General features: G+C 36.4%; 1 protein-coding gene across 5 annotated transcripts in view; it reads right to left on the bottom strand.

Moving 5' to 3' along the window:
- Positions 1–13376, bottom strand: part of Taf1a (TATA-box binding protein associated factor, RNA polymerase I subunit A) — a 29826-nt gene extending 16450 nt beyond the window's left edge. The window contains exons 1-4 of one of the 5 annotated variants that reach the window (XM_027934755.2): positions 13314–13376; positions 11596–11728; positions 5530–5699; positions 1464–1577 (exon numbers count right to left, since the gene is read on the bottom strand). In XM_027934755.2, coding sequence (XP_027790556.1) covers positions 1464–1577; positions 5530–5699; positions 11596–11716 — 405 coding nt within the window. In that variant the 5' untranslated portion in view covers positions 11717–11728; positions 13314–13376. The remainder of the gene's footprint in view (positions 1–1463; positions 1578–5529; positions 5700–11595; positions 11729–13313) is intronic. The other 4 variants (XM_071600053.1, XM_071600051.1, XM_071600052.1 and 1 more) reach the window with 4 other exon arrangements.
- Positions 13377–20324: the final 6948 nt, after the last annotated feature.

Genomic DNA, 20324 nt, shown 5'->3' with positions numbered 1-20324 from the left:
TAACCATTACTCAAAAAACACAGTAAATATATGATGGACTAAGTCCTTGATTGGATACGAAAGATATGACACTGTCCCTGTCATCAACAATTTCAACCTAAGAAGAAAGACAGATGAAATGACACTATGTAAATGAAAGCTAAATTATGTAAAGCTAAATTACAAAGAGAAGACAGTACAATAGTGAAAAAAACAAAAAACAGGGGTTTTGAAGACAGTGTCCTGGCTCATATGCCAATTAAATGCTAAATAAATCTGAGTAACTTATTCGTCCTTTTGTCTCACCTGTTTTATGAGGCAATTCTTAATCCTTCAGAAGGGTGTTGTTAGGATTAAATGAGATTTAATTTTAATTTAAAAAATTAAATGAGATTTAACTTTTGCATACTACTAATTCCTAGTTTGGGCTACAGTAGACAACCAATAATATAACTATTTTAAATATATTAAATCAGCTCAAAAGAAAACATCTTAACAGGGAGTGCTGGAGAATGATGTCAATTCCAATGGAAAGGAAAGTGCATGCTTCCACTTATCTAAAACATCTAGAATGGGCATATTCATAAAAACAGAAAAGATATTAGAGACTGTCAGTAGCATGGGGAGGAGTAGAAAATGGGGAACTCTTGTTTAATAAATATAAAGATTCTGTTTGGAGTGATGGAAATGTTTTAGAAATAGTGGTGATAGTTTACAACATGGTGAATATAGTTAATACCACAGAACTGTATACTTAAAATGGTTAAGATAGCATGTTCCATTATAAACAATCACAATTTAAAATTCCAGAAAACAGGAAAAGTAAAAACAAAACAAAATTTAAAACTAGCTACAAAGTAAATATTTTAGGCTTTGCATGGCACATGACTTCTTCATAATTACTCATTTTCATTAAAAAAACAGCTATTGACAATATGGAAATGAATGTGTGTGGCTGTATTCCAGTAAAACCTTATGGCCTTGAAAAATAATTAAAAGCAAATTATAAAATTTTATTGAAAAGTGCTCTGTTAGTTAAAAAAAAAAAAAAGAGAGACAGAGAGAGATAATCTTGGAAATGTCTCAGCCAGTTTGGTAATACTTTTAATAAAACATATTAACTTGGAGAGAAGGTTCCATGCAAATAGGAATTAAAATGTTTTTACACATTCAAATTCCCCACTTGTTTCGCTTTTTCCAAAAATACCAACTTAGCACAAATAACTTGGGCAAACAGTAGAAGCACAACTTCAACATCTGATGGACTGGTTTTGGCAGCCAGATAAACAAAGAGGAGGTATTTCCCATCAGACAACATGGAAGATGATCAGAAACTAAGGAATGGCTGGCACAACACTGCTTTCTTTCTTATTTATCCCAGTATCTTACCCTTTCTTCATTATTGTTTACTTTACACTGATACAAACAATTCAGAAAACAATATGAACACTGTAAATATAAGTTCACAAAGTCTATATTCTTACCTTTACATAATTCAGGACACCAATATTTTTCATTCGGTCAGCAAAGGTATTGAAAGTCTCCACATTGCTTTTGGGGTGATAAAAGAGAATTTCACTTCCAAGCCTCCAAATAACCTGTCAAAGCAGAAATTATTACCCAATTTAAGTCCAACCCTGCCTTTATTCTATTTTTCCTGTAAGTTTTGTTTTTCTGATTACATATAAAAACAACCTAAAATTCCTTTCCCTAGATACCATAATTGTCTATGTTATCGTACTTTACCCAGTAAAACTAACGTTAGATCTCACATGACAAAATCTTTTCCATACTAGTTTTTAAATTCTAGGTAAGTATAACAGTGCTGTTATTAGATTAGCAGTCTAAAAGAGGAAGAGGCAGCTAAGATATCATTAAGTATAAAACTTAATTAGTATAGGAAGAATAAGTCAGAAACTAGGTTTTGGTAATATTGGCTTCTTAACTGGTCTCAACCTCATCTTTATTCTCAGCAAAGTGAGTGCAACAGACTAGTTTCTTAAGATCTTATCAATATTGAGTATATTTATTCCAATATTTACAACACAAATTTAAGAACTATCATCAAATATAAACAAGTTTTAATAAAAAATATTTTCTCTTCAGATCACCAATCCTGGTGAAAGAACTTGGGAGTTCTTTTTACATGGAAGCAAATGTCTATTTCTCTTACCCCCATTTAAAGTACTTCAACCATACCAACTTTAAAGTGAACTTCAAAGTCAATTATTTCTAGAAGGCACACATTGGTTGTTTGGTACAATAACTTCATATTCCCAATTAAAAAAAAAAAAAAACAGGGCTGGGGCTACAGCTCAGTGGTAGAGCGCTTGCCTTCCATGCATGAGGCACAGGGTTCAATCCTCAGCACCACATAAAAAATAAATAAAGGCATTCTGTCCATCTGCAACTAACAAACAAACAAACAAACAAAAAAAAAACAGATCAAGACTTCATTGTAGAATATCAAAAGTAGCATTGAGGAGCTTAAAGAAACCTGCAGAGGGCTGGGGAGTAGCACAGTGATAAAAGCACTGCCTAGCAAGGCAGGTACTAGGTTTCATCCCCAGCACCACCAAAACAAAAACAAAACAAAAAACTTAAAGATTATCCATTATCTATAGTTATCTACAGTTGTTCTTAAACCCAGTCATAAGAAAGAATTACCTGGGGCACCTATTAAAAATAAATATTATAAGCCACCATGCCCGTAATCCCAGCAGCTTGGGAGGCTGAGGCAGGAGATCATGAGTTCAAAGCCAGCCTCAGCCATTCGGCAAGGCCCTAAGCAACTTAGTGAGACCTTGTCTCAAAATAAAACATAAAAATGGCTAAGCCAGTGGTTAAAAGCCCCAGGGGGTAGGGTACCAAAAATAAATATACATACGTACATATGTATGTGTGTGTGTGTGTGTGTGTATATATATATATATATATATAGAGAGAGAGAGAGAGAGAGAGAGAGAGAGAGAGCGCGTGCGCGCACACGTGATAGATAGATATTTATTTATTATTTGGGTTTTTCTTGAGAAGTATTGGGTATTTAACCCAGGGTGCTTAATCTAAGTCCCCAGTCCTTTTTATTTAGAGACAGGGTTTCACTAAGTTGCTGAGGTTGGTCTTGAACTTGCAATCCTCCTGTCTCAGCCTCGAGCTGCTTGGGATTTCAGCTGTACTCTACAGTGACTGATGGAATCTGTATTTTCAACACATGCCCTAGGTAGTTCAAAAGGATTCAAACAAGTAAATTAAATGAAGCCACTCATTTAATTTCTTCATTTTATAAAACAAAATCTGGACAAAAGAGAGGTATATAATGCCTCTCTGTAATGTAAATCGTTACTAATGATTTACAGATATATGTAACTTTAGTCCCTAAATTAAAATTTGTCAATAATTATATTTTCTTTTTACACACATACACACACACACACACACACACACACACACACACACACACACCAAGTAGCATCAATGTACTATTTGGTATTTTTGGTTTTGGCTCCATTAGATTGATGCACTGGTTACTATATTAGTAAAAGCACCTAAAATAGTCAAGTAAAGTTATTTGTGGAGAAACTGCTTTTTACTCAACAAATTTAGCAGTATATGCCAGGCACTATTTCAGGCACTGTTTTACCCCTTCCCTCAGAAATGTACATTTGATATGGAGAGTCACACAAGAAACAAAAAACATAATTATATTAACAAGTGTTACTGGAAAAGAGTGAGAAGGACATGGAGATCAAGAGTGCCAGTACAAAGTAGGAATAAGAAAGCAAGAAATGCAGTTGTAATTTTAAATAATCAAGGTAGACCTCAGAGAGGTCACAGAAAAGCGGTCATACAGAAGGGCAGACATGATGATAGCTGAAGAAAGATCTTTCCAAGTAAAATAAATAAATAAATAAGGTAAAGATTGAGGCAGAATATGACTGGCTTATTCTAATAAGAGCAAGGCTAGTAAGACTGGAAAAGAAAATACAGGTGAGCAAGTAACAGGAAATGAGATTAAGAAAAGAAAAGGTCAAATGGGAATGGGTGAACACATCACACAGGAACCCTAATTACAGTGTTTTCAGCAGAGGAGTGAATGAGGACTTAAGGTTTTAAAAGGTTTACTCTACATCATTAGACATTAGGAAAACAAAAATCATTTTAAAACCACGATAAGATATCACTTTAAAACCACCAGGATGACTAAAATCAAAAAGAGACATTAAGGCAAGGATGTAGACAAGTTGGAACTCTCAAATATTACTGATGGAAATATAAAATGGTGGAGTCACTTTTGAAAATAGTCTGGTAGTTTCTTGAGAAGTTAAATACAATTACTACATGATCTAAAATTCTACTCTAGGAATATACCCAAGAAAAATCAAAACAAACATCCACATACAAACACTTGTGCATGAATATTTATAGAAGCATTATTCACAATAACCAAAAAGTATTATCAACCCAAATGTCTAACAAACTGATGAATGGATATATAAAATGTGGTATGTCCATATAAAAAAACATTTGCCAATAAAAAGGAAAAAGCACGAATACTTTTACTACAACATAAATGAACCTTGAAAACATTTTACAAAGTAAAAGAAATCATTCACAAATGACCATTACATTATAAGATTCCATTTATATGAAATGTCCACCATAGAAAATAGTAGATTAGTAGCTTCCAGGGGCTACGAGTCAGTGGAGAAGCAATGAGGAAAGACTGCAAATAGGTACAGGTTTTCTTTTTGTAGAAGATGAAACTGTCCTAAATTTAGATTGTGGTTAATGTTTGCACAACTCTGTGAAAATATTTAAAATATTAAATTGTACAAGTCAGTGAATTGTATGGTGTGCTAATGTCTCCATAAAGCTATTTAAAAAACAGACAAAAAGAACACTCTGGTTGGAGAAAAAAACTTTCAAGTTTTGTTGAACGAGAGTACAAAACAGGTGCAAAACCTATGGAGTAAGTGGGAATTAAAATGATTTCTAATGAAAAAAAGAATTAACACCTTTGTAGATGAAAGGTGTTGAGGGTTCCAGCTTCTCTACACCCTTGCCTTGTTGTCTCTTTGACTTTAGTCATCCTGGTGGTTTTAAAGTGATATCTTATTGTGGTTTTAAAATGATTTTTGTTTTCCTAATGTCTAATGATGTAGAGTGAACCTTTTAAAACCTTAAGTCCTCATTCACTCCTCTGCTAAAAAACACTGTAATCAGGGCTCCTGTGTGATGTGCTCACCCATTCCCATTTGATCTTTTCTTTTCTTAATCTCATCTACAAAGGTGTTAATTTTACCCTATACAGAGGGTAAAATAATACAAGGTAAGAAGGAATTATTATTGGAATGAATGAATACTGGGAAATTTAAGAATGCACAAATCAAGACTATTTTTAGTCTTGATATAAATTCCACATCCAACATTACTTTTAGCAGCTTTTAGTAAATTCAGTTTGAAATCCCCCTAAAGCTATTGTGAATGGAGCTAGAGGCAAAATCTTTCAGGAATCTGCTGTTTCTTTCAGCAGACTCACACTTTGTTTACCTCGGGTGCAGCCTGCTTTTTGTAGGTGTCTGAATCTTCCAAGGTCTGCAAATAGCTGTACATATACTCTGCAGCTTGCTGCCACTCGTGCTTCAGAAGAGCTTCTTGGATAAAATTTAAACAAGCACTTGTTGTCTGAGCAAAATCTTTCTTCTTTTTCCCTCCAGTCACTGTAAAGATGAAGGATAAGGGTCACCCAGTGACTCCAATTCAACTATTACAAAAACTTAATTTCTGATAAATAGAACAGTAGGTATTACTTGACCCAGTCCATCTCCAAGTATCAAAGTCAACTTCACTTGAAACAAACTCTTCCACACATACTGTTTTTTAGCAAATTTCTAAAAATCTAAATTACATTCTTGAGCTACTACAGTCACCAGATCCTTCAAATCTCATTCAATCATCCTTTCATCTTGGCATTAAGCAATTTGTTGAACAAGAGAGTAGAAAACAAGTGCACAACCCATGGAGGAAATGGGGAGAATCTCTCAATAAGATCCCCAAAAGCACAAGCCCTGGTAATTAGAATGGGTAAAAATCACCAGTCACCCTATGCAAGCACAGTCTTTATTATCCACCAATATTCTGAAAATTCCAAATAAACTTATTTATTTTTATAGTACTAGGGATTGAACCAGGAGTATTCTACCACTGCTGAGCAGTTATAGTCTTTCTATCTTTTTTTTTTTTTTTTTTTTGTTAGACAGGTCTTGCTAATTTAGTTGCCTAGGCTGAATCTCAAACTTGCCATCCTCCTGCCTCAGCCTCCTAAGTATCTGAGAATACAGGCATGTGCCACCTCACCTAGCTGGGCTTTTATATTTTAAGTACCAATTTCCCAGTAACACAATAATATTAAATGCAAACAAAATTAAAACAGCTATAGTTAGCGGAACCGCCACCCGTGCCCGCAGGGTGAGCAGACCTGTGACCAACCTGCAGATCAGGCCCAGCGGTCCGCAGGCGTGGTAGGAGGGGCAGGGCAGAGCCGCCGCCCGCGCCTGCAAGGTAGGCAGACCTGCGACAGACCGGCGGATCAGGCCCAGGAGCCTGCCGGCGTGGTACACACGTCACCCCAATTGGAGTAGGGGCAGAGCAGAGTCGCCGCCCGTGCCAGGAACAGGCCCAGCGACCTGCCGGCGGGGTAGTCACAACACCCCAATTGGAGTAGGGGCAGAGCAGAGCCGCCACCCGTGCCCGAAAGGTGGGCAGACCTGCGACCGACCAGCGGGACAGGCCCAGTGGCCTGCCAGTACGACAGACACGTCACCCCATTTGGAGTAAGGGCAGAGCAGAGCCGTCGCCCGTGCCTGCAGGGTAGGCAAACCTGCAACCGACTGGCGGATCAGGCACGGTGGCCTGCCGGCGTGGTACACTCGTCACCCCAATTGGAGTAGGGGCAGAACAGAGCCGCCGCCAGCGCCCAGAACAGGCCCAATGACCTGCCAGTGTGGTAGTCACGACACCCCAATTGGAATAAGGAGAGAGCAGAGCCGCCGCCCGCGCCTGCAAGAAAGAAACGCAAGCAGTATGAAAAGACAAGGAAAGAAAGGAACACAAGCAATGCAGGTCAACGCAACTTTAGAAGAGGTAACAGCTGCAGCAGATGGAATGTCAGATAAAGAATTCAGGATATACATGCTTCAGATGATCTGGAGTATCAAGGAAGACATTAGACAGCAAAATCAGACAATGAAAGATCACTTCGACAATGAATTACACAAACAAATCCAGGAAGCAAAGGATCAACTATACAGGGAGATAGAGGTTATAAAAAACAAACAAACAGAAATCCTAGAAATGCAGGAAGCAATAAACCAACTTAAAAACTCAATGGAGAATACTACCAGCAGAGTAGAACACTTAGAAGATAGAACATCAGACAATGAAGACAAAGTATTTCAACTTGAAAAGAACATAGACAGCTCAGCAAGACTGTTAAGAAACCATGAGCAGAACATCCAAGAAATATGGGATAACATTAAGAGACCAAACTTAAGAGTCATTGGGATACAGGAAGGTACAGAACTCCAAACCAAAGGAATGAGCAATCTATTCAATGAAATAATATGAGAAAACTTCCCAGACTTGAAGAATGAGACAGAATCCCAAATCCTAGAAGCCTACAGGACGCCAAATGTGCAAAATCATAAGAGATCCACACCTAGACACATTATAATGAAGATGCCCAACATACAGAGTAAGGAGAGAATTTTAAAAGCTACAAGAGAAAGGAAGCAGATTACATTTAGGGGTAAGCCAATCAGGATAACAGCTGATCTTTCAACACAGACTCTGAAAGCTAGAAGATCCTGGAATAACATATTTCAAACACTGAAAGAAAATGGGTTCCAACCAAGAATTGTGTATCCAGCGAAATTAAGCTTCAGGATGGAAGATGAAATTAAAACCTTCCATGATAAACAAAAGTTTAAAGAATTTGCAGCTAGAAAACCATCTCTTCAAAACATCCTCGGCAAAACATTACAGGAAGAGGAAATGGAAAATAACAATGAAAACCAACAGTGGGAGGTAGGACAGTAAAGGGGGGGAAAATAATCAAAGAGGAAAACAAACCATGTTTAGTAACAGAAATAAACAAATATGGCTGGAAGAACAACCCATATCTCAATAATAACCCTAAATGTTAATGGCTTAAACTCACCAATTAAGAGACACAGGCTAGTAGAATGGATCACAAAACAAGACCCAACAATATGCTGCCTACAGGAGACGCATTTGATAGGAAAAGACATACATAGGCTGAAGGTGAAAGGTTGGGAAAAATCATATCACTCATATGGACTTCAGAAACAAGCAGGAGTGTCCATACTCATATCAAATAAAATAGATTTCAAGCCAAAGTTAATCAAAAGGGATAAAGAGGGACACTACATACTGCTTAAGGGAACCATACACCAACAAGACATAACAATCATAAATATTTATGCCCCAAACAATGGTGCAGCTATGTTCATCAAACAAACTCTTCTCAAGGTCAAGAGTCTAATAGACCACCATACAATAATCATGGGAGACTTCAACACACCTCTCTCGCCACTGGACAGATCTTCCAAACAAAAGTTGAATAAGGAAACTATAGAACTCAATAACACAATTAATAACCTAGACTTAATTGACATATATAGAATATACCACCCAACATCAAGCAGTTACACTTTTTTCTCAGCAGCACATGGATCCTTCTCAAAAATAGATCATATATTATGTCATAGGGCAACTCTTAGACAATATAAAGGAGTAGAGATAATACCATGCATCTTATCTGATCATAATGGAATGAAACTGAAAATCAACAATAAAAGAAGGAAGGAAAAAGCATACATCACTTGGAGAATGAACAATAGGTTACTGAATGATCAATGGGTTATAGAAGACATCAAGGAGGAAATTAAAAAATTCTTAGAGATAAAGGAAAACACAGACACAACATATCGGAATCTATGGGACACATTGAAAGCAGTTCTAAGAGGAAAATTCATTGCTTGGAGTTCATTCCTTAAAAAAAGAGAAGAAGATTACCACTAAACAGGGACGAGAGGTGGGAGGGAATGGGAGGGAGAAGGGTAATTGCATGGAAGAGGGAAGGAGGCCTTCATTGTTATACAAAATTACATATATGATGGTGTGAGGGGGAAGAGAAAAAAAAAAGAAACTACAAAAGGGTTGGGGATGTAGCTCAGTGAAAGAGTGCCCCTGAGGTCAATCCCCAGTACTGCAATAAAAAATTTAAAAAAAAAACAGCTATAGACATTAGCATTTATATCCCTTAAGTATTAGCGATTCCTTTAAGGATATCTGGACTTAGTTAACAACCTCATTATATAAGTGACTGGTTACTATGCTTTCCTTCCTACACAACTACCAGAGCCCTCTAGGCCAGCAGTCTTCTGGCTGGGTACCCTTACCCCTGCAAATACAATAGACCAATAGGTCCTCTTAAAGCAAAGATCCTCTTAAAGCAATCAATTTGCAGATTCTACCTCCTTGTATATTGTTTCCTGAAATTAATCCCCTAGAGTGCTATGCCCATAATCAAGGTCTCACAATCAAAATCATTACATATTACCTGAAGGTATTTTCAACACATGATGAAAACTGAATGATTCTAATGTTTACTTTTGCAAGTCAAGTGATTCCCAATTCTTTTATCAAAACTGTAGAATGTTCTAATAATTTTAACTAGACCATGTAATTTTTTGTGAGTAACTCATGAGTTGAAAATCTGATACTTGCTTAACTAAATTCCATTCTACTTCCTTATGTGACTAAAGTTTCTCAGAGTTTACATTCATTAAAATATAGAATTAATGCCAGATTTTTTCTCATTCTAAAGTTAACATTCCTAATGATACATGAAGTAACTGGGGTAAGATTAAAAAATTAAAATACTTAAAACTTAACACATATCTCAACCCAAAAGAAATTTTAAAACTTAAAAACTTATAGGACGTTAAAAATAAGTGCAAATACAGACATACTTTTACTGCAAAATGTACTACAAAAACAAGAACAATACAAAATTTACATTTATAAAAAGTTTTTTCATTGAATGTTTTAAGGTTGGCAATGGAAGGACATTACATCTCTGCTATTTAGATTCTACCAGATCTACTTTTTAAAGTAATATAATTTAATGTAATTAAAACACCATCATGTGCTGGAAATTTATCTCTTGCAACTGATAAACTTTTTAGAAGAAAATTTTTAAATTGTACAAAGTAGGACACAGTTAAAAAAAAGAAATATGACAGTGGAAAAGGTCAAAGACTATATTGATCTAGGTACATATAAACCACTAATAAGGTACATATAAATCACCTTGGGATCCTGACCCTGGCTACTGGATGTGGTTCTGAAACTAGCAACATTAGAATCACCTAGAAGCTAATTAGAAATGCAGAATACAATGCTCCATCCAGATCTCCAAATCAAGAGGCTGCATTTAACAACACCTATACTCAAGCTGTTTAATCAGCAACAATCCCTGGCAACTAGCCCAGAAAACTAACAAAACACACTTTCCTTGAAATATTCTTTGTTCATCTAAAGGAATATTATGCTCAGGTTAAGTTCCCTTCATCTCAGTGGTTAGAAGTGAATGCTCTAAAATCAGATAGACATGATTCCTGATAGCAATACTTAGGAGTATAAATTTGTGAAACTCAGTTTCTTCATATTAAAATGCCTACCACATAAATTTACTGAGGATTAACTGAGATCATCAAATAAAAAGACAGAGTAAAAATTTTTTTAAATGGGAGCTAAACTCTAGGATTCTTCATTGAAATAACTCATACCTATTCCAAACTGAGAATATTCGTTACTTTTGGTATATCTTAATCCAAAAATTTCTGGATTGTACAGAAAAACAGCCACCTTTTCATCTGATAAATATCACTTGACCAGCAAGATTCATTGCAGTGATATCTCGGGTGGCAAACTAAACAAGACAGACAAATGCCAAAGTGAGTTTGGAATTAATCATAGGAGCCAAGGAATCACTGCCAAAGGGGAAAGAAGGCTGGGATAAGAAAGACATTTTGACACAATAAAGAAAGTGTTGATTCAAACGTATTCCTGGGGTTATACCACCTAACATGGCAATGTACAAATAACTGATTCTTGTATATATCTTTAAGGAATTTATCCTATAGAAAATTTTGCCTGTATTTACATTAGAAAAAAATGAGGGAAAATATTATTTTTTTGAAAGCTATGTGCTTCTCAAAAGAAGAGACTATATCTTCTTCATGTATAAGTCCCCAATATTTAGACTTATATATTAGATATTAGTGCTCAGAAAGCACTGCTGAAAAAAAAAATGTGGCTGCAACATAATATAGACTGTACATTAATTCAAAAGAAAAGGATTCTAAAAGAAAAAAGAATATTTATTATGATTCCCTTTCTGCTTACAGTCAAAACAAGAAAACAACTTATATATTCTTAAAAACTAAACCAGCGTGGTTCATTTTGTATACATACTGAATCTACTACTTCCTTGCACTAAAGTTAAAATGGTTCCGTTATTTTACTTACCTACAGTTTCTAAATGCTTCTGAAGCCAAGGAAAATACATTCCTGTACCAGTGAGCACAGATGTTTCCACCTGGTCATCCTCTGAAATGGTCTTTGTCAATTCTTCACTGAAATCACTCATACCTATTCCAAACTGAGAATATCAGTTACTTTTGGTATATCTTAATCCACAAGTTTCTGGATTGTACAGAAAAACAGCCAATAATAAATATCACTTGAGCAGCAAGATCCATTGCATTGTAGGTTTTTTAAATTAAATATATTTAGTTGTAGATGGACACAATACTTTTATTTATTTATTTATTTATTTATATGTGATGCTAAGGATTGAACCCAGTGCCTCACACATGCTAGGCAAGGACTCTACCCATTTAACAACAACTCCAACCGGCATCTGGCAGTTCTTTTAAAGTAAAGAATGAATTTGCCAAGGCCTGTAATCCCAGCAGCTCTGTTCAGCTCAGTAGGCTAAAGCCAGGTGGATCACAGTTCAGAGCTAGCCTCAGCAACTTAGCAGGGCCCTAAGCAACTCAGTAAGACCCTGTCTCTAAATAAAATACAAAATAAGGCTGGGGAAGTGGCTCAGTGGTTAAGTGCCCCTGGGTTCAACACCTGGTACCCCCCCACCCACCCAAAAAGCATTTAATTATGTCAGAAACAGCCAAAATAAATAATCCATTACTCAACTATTACTATGTTCCAAGCACATAAAGATATTTCCCCTTAATTTTAAAAAGTTCAAGCCTAGAGAAAGAAACAACAAATGCAAATAACAAATACAGTACAAATAGTAGTAGCTAATATTTATTGGATCTTTACTACATACCCGGTCTATTTAATTTGGGGCTAGGGATGTAACTCAGTGGTAAAGTGCCTGACTAGTGTGCATGAGGCCCTGGGTTCTATCCCTCCCACACAGCATCACACACTCACACTACATACTAATCCCCACAACAACCCAGAGGTGGGCACTATTGTTTTCTTCCATATTATGTTGAAAAAAACTAAGGGAGTGAAATTATGAAACTTGTCACACACACACACACACACACACACACACACACACACACAAAATGAGGACAAGGAAATTCAGAGAACACAAAACTACTAGGCATGACTAGAACTAGGACAAGGGATAGGTAGGACGCAATGATATTTCAGGTGGCAAACGAAACTAGAAATACAAATGCCAAAGCGAGTTTGGAATTAATCCTCAAGAGGCTCAGTGTCTCTCTCCCTCATTTCCCACATCGACCCAAGCATTAAAGCTTCTGATCCTACCTCCTAGAATTTCTACAATATTTTCTCTTCTCTGGAATTCTACAACACCCTGAAATTGTGTTAATCACTGAATTAGCTTTCTAACTAGTTACCCTGCCTAAAATACTGCTTTTCCACATTACTACCAGAATTAAGTCTTTTAAAGTCAATTTCCGTGGTTAAACACCTGAGTTTGAAATGTGACTCTGAATGCGACCCAGCATGTACTTTGAGGAGTTATAACACAAATTCTCTCTTGTCAAATCCTCAAATACCAGAATCGGTAACACATGGTTGCCACAGTAACCAAAGCTTCTCCACCTTGCTCTCATTTCCCAGAACCCAAGGTTTTAGAGCATTAGGAAAAAAACTCGGAAGGAAAACACAGGTAAATCCAAGCACACCCTTTTTGTCTTCTTCTAAACACGGAAGCTCGTAATTACACTCGCAGCACTTACCCACCTACCGCCGGGGCTCCGCAGTAAACCGCCTCCCACTCCAGGAGAAAGCTCTCACCGGAAATTGTCACCGTGCGCTTGCTCTGAGCATGCCCCAAAACCTGCCTTGGGAGCATGCGCAAAACCTAGCCCCGCCCCAACTCCTCCTTTGATGGTGGAAATGGAGTTGCCCGCCTCTTGAGCCGGTACCGGCGAACAGAAGTGAACCAGGAACTAAATGGGAAGGCTGCTGCCTTCCCATTTGTTTGGCCAGAGATTTACATCATTCTGTCCCATCCAGAAGGTGTAAGATTTCCATTGCAAATAGAGATTGTGGAGAGGGGACGGCGGCTGGACTAGGGGAGTAAGATGTCACTTTAACCGATGGTCCTTTGGATTTTGCTTCGCTTTCCGACGCCCTGTGCAAACGGAAGCATGGCTGATGGTTCTTACAAGAAAAATACATGAATAGTCTTTTAATTGGTTCCTTGACCATTCTTTTCTCTTTTATTGCAATTTTAGCTTTTAAGTGACTGGGCTGCCTTCTCTACTATTGGTCATGAATTTCTTTTTTTCTTCTCAACAAGGATTGTTCTGGGGACCCAAGTGCTGTCAGCTTTTATAAGGAATGTTGATTACTTTATATGAAATAGGATGGAAGGAGGTTGATTAAACCCTGTGAAATGAGAGACAGTTGAGGAATTCTGGGAAAGATGGCCGTGGACAAGGATTCGTGGGATCACAATGTACTTCTACAATATTTGTGAGAGGGATGTGTGAGATAAGGATCAGATTTTTTTTTTTAATAGCATCAGGTAACAAAACCAACACTAATGAGTGAAAGCTAAAGGGAGGCACCTTGAAAGTCGTTGCAATAAAGAATTTTGTTCATAACTAGGACTTCACAAATAATGACTCTCCCAGGATTCTCTGAATTTCCCCTCTGAGAGTGGACCATTTGAGTAGAACCAGAGTATCAAAGAAGAAATTTTAAAGTCTAGTAAAAGTTTATATGTGGATTTTTCAAAATGCTACAAATAGTTGATTCTTTGCTGTCTTTAAACAATATACAGTAATCACAAGAAAAGTTCCTTCTGTTCTTTGTGTCATTAGTTCTTGGCCTCACTCAAACCTAAATGATGATGTGGAGGAAGAGAGCACACAAGATAACATGGTTATTAGCTTCTAGTTTAGAGGCTTGACCTGGCTAACATTTCTTCCCTTTTCATGAGGTATAAAAATATAACCAAAACCCATCAGGACAGATTTTATATGGCTAAAAATTCATGCTCTCATGAAAATAGGGAAGAGTTTTTCTGATTTTTCTTAAAGTTCTCAAACACATCTAAATAGTAGATAGAAAAGACAGTGGAATGAGATTACCATCATTACCCTGAGTATATAAAGACACAACTAGGGGCTGGGGATGTGGCTCAAGCGGTAGCGCACTCGCCTGGCATGCATGCAGTCCAGGTTCGATCCTCAGCACCACATACAAACAAAGATGTTGTGTCCCCCGAAAACTAAAAAATAAATATTAAAAAAATCTCTCTCTCTTTAAAAAAAAAAGAGTAGTTAGCAAATATTTTCTCCCATTCTGTAGGTTCTTTCTTCATGTTACTAATTGTTTTCTTTGCTGTGCAGAAGCTTTTTAATTTGATGCCATTCTGTTTATTAACTCTTGTCATTATTTTCTGAGCTTTAGGAGTTCTAATAAGAAAGTCATTGCCTGTACCTATATTCTGGAGTCTCAAACCTATATTTTCTTCCAAGGATTTGCATAGTTTCTGGTCTAATTCCTGGGCTTTTGATCTCTTTCAAGTTTGTACAGGGTCTAGTCTTATTTGTCTTCATATGGATAACCAATTTTCCTGGCACCATTTGTTTAAAAGCCTGTCTTTTCTCCCAATATGTTTTTGGCACCTTTGTCAAGGATCAGATGACTGTTAACTGTGTTGGATCTTTTTCTGTGTCTTTTCTTTCCCATTGGTCTATGTATCTGGTTTTATGACAGAGCCATGCAGTGGTTATTTCAATAGCTTTGTAGTATAATTTGAAGTCAGGTATTGTGATGATGCCTCCAGCTTGCTTTATTGACTTATAATTGCTTTGGCTATTTTGAATATTTTATTCTTCCAAATGGATTTCAGGACTATTTTTTCTAGTTCTGGAAAAATGACATTTATTATTATTATTATTATCTTAAATTTATATATGACAACAGAATGCATTACAATTCATATTACATATATAGAGCACAATTTTTCATATCTCTGGTTGTATACAAATTATATTCACACCAATTCGTGGGTATTTCGATGGGAATTGCATCAAATCTTTATGTTGCTCATAAAATCAATTTCAAACATATACAATCATATTAGTAGTGATTTTAGTGTCCAAAAAGAGATCTACTAAACAATAATTACTAGGCTGGTTTGGTGACTTGTAGTCCTAACTACTCAGAAGTCCAAGCCAGGAGGATTGCTTGAGTCCAGGAGTTGGAGATCAGGTTAGGCAACATAGCAAGACCCCCATCTTAAAAATAATAATAATTACTGATGTCAAAACACATCTCAATCATTATGATAGTCACTAACTCTTCATTGTTTTCCTTGAAACTCTAATATACAATTAGTGAATGTCAATTTAGGACTAATTGTGCTGTTTTATAGAGGAGAAAGCTGATTATAATGGTAAATGAAATCAGCTAGCATGAACTGATTTGTGTTTATTTAATTACAATTATCATGCTGATGACTCTACATATTAAGTCTCCACCTATAGTCCCCTAGGTGCTAATTTTAAAAACACGAGTTTTCATTAAAAATAAGAAAAGAAACCCCTCCATATGCATTTCAATAATTCAAATTGTATCATAATTTGACTATTAACACAAAGGAAAATCAATGCAACTAATTCAGATTTAAATTTAAGATTACACAGTGCAAAAGAGGAAATAGTCTTGGAAAGGGAAGTAGAAAAATGTAAGATCCCTCTTAGAGGTCAGAAAAAATAAATTCAAAAATGTGATTTTTGTTTTTAAAGGTAGTGTTAACTTGAAGTGGAAAACAAAAAGCAAAAAACCTTTGAAGCAAAGTCAGTTGTGTTTACAAGGGCCTTTGGGTTTCTTTGATGTTTTAGTGCTTCTGGTTTTTAAAATGTTGATTTGTGGAGGATGGGCACAGGGGATTGAATCTAGGTGCTTAACCACGGATCCACATCACCAGCCCTTTTTTACATTTTTTTATTTTGAGATAGGGAATCCATAAATTACTTAAGGCCTTGCTAAATTGCTGAGGGTGACTTTGAACTCAAGATCCTCCTGCCTCAGCTTCCAGAGCCACTGGGATTACAGTGTGCATCATGAAGCCGGGCCTTAAATGTTGATTTTATAATCTTTCTTTTTAGCTGATAAGAGAAATTACAAAATACAGAATACTTGCAAACTACAAAATATAGGATACTTACAACTAAAGGTGCTTTGTTAAATGATCAGAGTTTAACTAAAGTTTCAAGCAGTGACTCTCAAACTGGGAGAGTGATACTAGTCTTATCAAGAGAAGTTTAGAAATGCCTGGGGGCATTTTGTTGTTGTTTCACCAGGACTGAGGAAACTACTAACATTTTTTGGCCAGGCCCATAGATAGTATATAACCTTCAGCTAGTAGGAACAGTCCAAACCAAAGTACCAATAGAGTTCTATCAAGAAACCCTGGTACAAAGAAGTAATATACCAAGGTCTCTTACTTAACTGCAAGGAAAACACAGTTGCAGTTAAGTAAGAGAACAGAGCAGGTGCCTGGTGCAGTGCTGCATGCCTGTAATCCCAGTGGCTCTGGAGGCTGAGGCAGGAGGATCGTGTGTTCAAAGCCAGCCTCAGCAAAAGTAAGGCCCTAAACAATTCAGTGAGACCCTATCTCTAAATAAAATACAAAATAGGGCTGGAGATGTGGCTCAGTGGTCTAGAGCCCTTGAGTTCAATCCCTGTTACCGAAGAAAAATAGACCACCCAGGTGACTTGTTTGTACCAGTAGGTCTACCTAAAACGAAAAGGGATTTTGTGCAATCAAATTGTTTTATTATCCATTTAAATATAATTCTTCATTTCTTTATGTTGGTCAAGAAGTAAATATATTTAAGATAACAATGAAAAATAATAAAAGAATGACAAGTATAGGAACCTAATGATGACTTACACTTTTTGATTACAGACTTGAGATTCATCTGAAATGACAATGCAATCCCTAGCTATTGCAACAGAAATCTTAACCTCTCAGTGAAAAAAAAAAAAAAAAAGAGGGATGTTGAGATACCTTCAATCATCTTTTCTCACTTCTGCATAAGTACCAAGAGAGGTTGGCCAAAAATATTTTAAAACCTAACACATACTTTTAAACTTGGCTTTTCTTTAAAATAAGTGCAAGTATATGGTATGGCCTAGTGTTAATTTACAATCCCTACTTTCTTATGCTGTGACTGTCTTTAAATGTGCCCAGTTTGAACTGAGATGTGCCATAAGTCAGATATCAAAGACTTATTGTGAAGAATGTAAAATAACAGTTATATTTTTATTTTGATTACAAGTTAAAAGAATGACATTTTGAATATATTGAATTATGTAAAATGCATTATTAAATGAAGCTCGTCTGTCTTTTTAAAATATGACTTCTAGAAAATTTAATTTACATGTAGAGTTAATATTATATTTCTATTGGTGGTTCTAAGGGATCAGTGAGAAATAAGAGAAAGATCATGTTCAGATTCTCTATTTCATCATTTGGGTTTGATGTCATTCACCGGTCCTCTTATATATTCCAAACCATTTCAAATTTCATGTGCATTTGGGTAAGACTGAGCTTTCATACTAATCGCAGAGAACTTACTTTCCCATGTATGTTTGTTCAGTGTCCCCCACTGAGTATAGTCTTCATAATAGTGTTTATGGTCCTGTTTCTAATTTTATTTTATTTTTTTTTAAAGAGAGAGAGAGAGATAGAGGAGAGAGAAAGAGAGAGAGAAATTTTAATATTTATTTTTTAGTTTTTTAGGCGGACACAACATCTTTGTTTGTATGTGATGTTGAGGATCGAACCCGGGCCACACGCATGCCAGGCAAGCACACTACCACCTGAGCCACATCCCAGCCCCTGTTTCTAATTTTATACTGCATGCATCAATTAAAATGCTGAAGATTCAGGAGGGCTTGCTTTGCTTCAATGTATGCTCTGGTAGACTGTATGTTATCCCGAAGAACATATTTTCTCCTCCACTCTCCCTGTCTCCTCCAAGAGGTGCTTGTGATCTTCCAAGCACACTTTGGGAGGATGTTATCAGCCTTACTTTGTTTCAGTGAGAAGAGAACAGTTTCCAGAGTAGGCACTATCTAAAAATGTCTCCTTAGTGATGAAAGCATTTATTGCCAAGACTTTTGTTGCTTTGTCAATTGTCTATATTGGCTGTAACAGCCAGGATTTTGCTGTTTAATTATTTAAACCACATAAATGGGCAATCTTTCATATATTATCTCATTTTCTTCTTAAAAAATGAACTATAAAATTTTTAACTTTGACCCATATTTGTATAGATGAAATATCTGAGACTCAGAAAATTTAATGATTTGCCTATAGTCACACAATTAGACTTCTGACTCTTACTACAATCCTTTTGGCTATATTCCTTACTTCTGCTGTTGTTCTGGTAAGGAAGTAATTTATATTTCTGAAAAATAAATGGATAAAGCCCAACAGTGCACTGTGGAAATTGAGATGTACAGGCCACATGTCCCTAATATCTGTTCTGCATTTATTTCAACACACCAAATATTTGACCTCCATGGAAAGAATGCCAAGGTAAATTAGGCAGAACCAGAAACAGGAACTCATATACATGCCATATATTAGTGGCAATTTCAGATGTTTGAGTTTCTTTCTTTGTACAGTTGAAAGTGGAATAATATTTGTCAGGGCTAGACAAACAGTAGATGCTGGCAGAAGACCTTGCCTTGTATATGACTCACTTCCATTAGTACAGTACACTTCGACATGACTTTTTAATTGTGGGGAATGCCTCAGCCCTACTGGTCATGCCCAGCCTAAACCTCCATCTTCCCTGGATTTAAGGACAAGATACTTGTTTAAATTCCACTTAAGTTATATGATCCCTTTACTTAAAGTCTAATATTTTCTGCATTTTTATTCTATTAAGTCTAAATCCTTATGCTTGATTTTCAAGGAATTTCATAATCTGACCTAAGCACACAAATATGTCTTCCTTTATAGAATCCTTTCCTCTTAGCAAAATGAGGTGTCCTTACTGTCCTTTAAACATACTTCTTTCTGCTGAGTCTTTCTTATGCTGTTTAATTCACTTGCCTTTTATTCTCTTTTTTAGAATCTGAATCCTATGTACTTATCCAGGTCTAGCTCAAATCCCAAGACTCATCTCTTACTTTTAACTCTTTAATGTTTACAATTTGTACCAAAATACATTTTAGCATTTATTTTGCGGCAGGGTAGGGCCCTTGCCACCCTCCCATTACACTAACTCTTACCAAGGAGGAAACTGGTGTTACCAAGAAAGACCTGTTTATTTTTTAGGAGTTCCCACTCTCGAGATTATAATGAGGATCTAGAATCACCTCCACCCTTGGAGATAGATCCAAGATTGGGGTCCTTAGGCACAGGTGTAAAGGTTGATCCATTGCCTAAACCTCTTACACTGGCACAGAAGATGATGTACACACACACACACACACACACACACACACACACACACCAAAACTCAGAGAGGAAGGAAGGAAGGGAGGGAGGGAGGGAGGGCAGGGAAAGAAGGAAGGAGACCCTTTGAAATCCACTGAGAAATGATACTGTTCTGGTCAACCTGACAGAAAATGGATATTTGTTGTCATTTTCTGACTTACCATATTGTGACCAAGCATAGTTCTTTTATTTTTATTATTTTTTTTATTAAGACCTTTACTAGGATTCACCTGGTTTATAACTTTCTACCTTTAAATATAACTTAATCTGC

The sequence above is a fragment of the Marmota flaviventris genome, chromosome 12, assembly GCF_047511675.1.
Source record: "Marmota flaviventris isolate mMarFla1 chromosome 12, mMarFla1.hap1, whole genome shotgun sequence".
NCBI lineage: Eukaryota > Metazoa > Chordata > Mammalia > Rodentia > Sciuridae > Marmota > Marmota flaviventris.
This window is presented reverse-complemented; position numbering and strand designations above follow the sequence as displayed.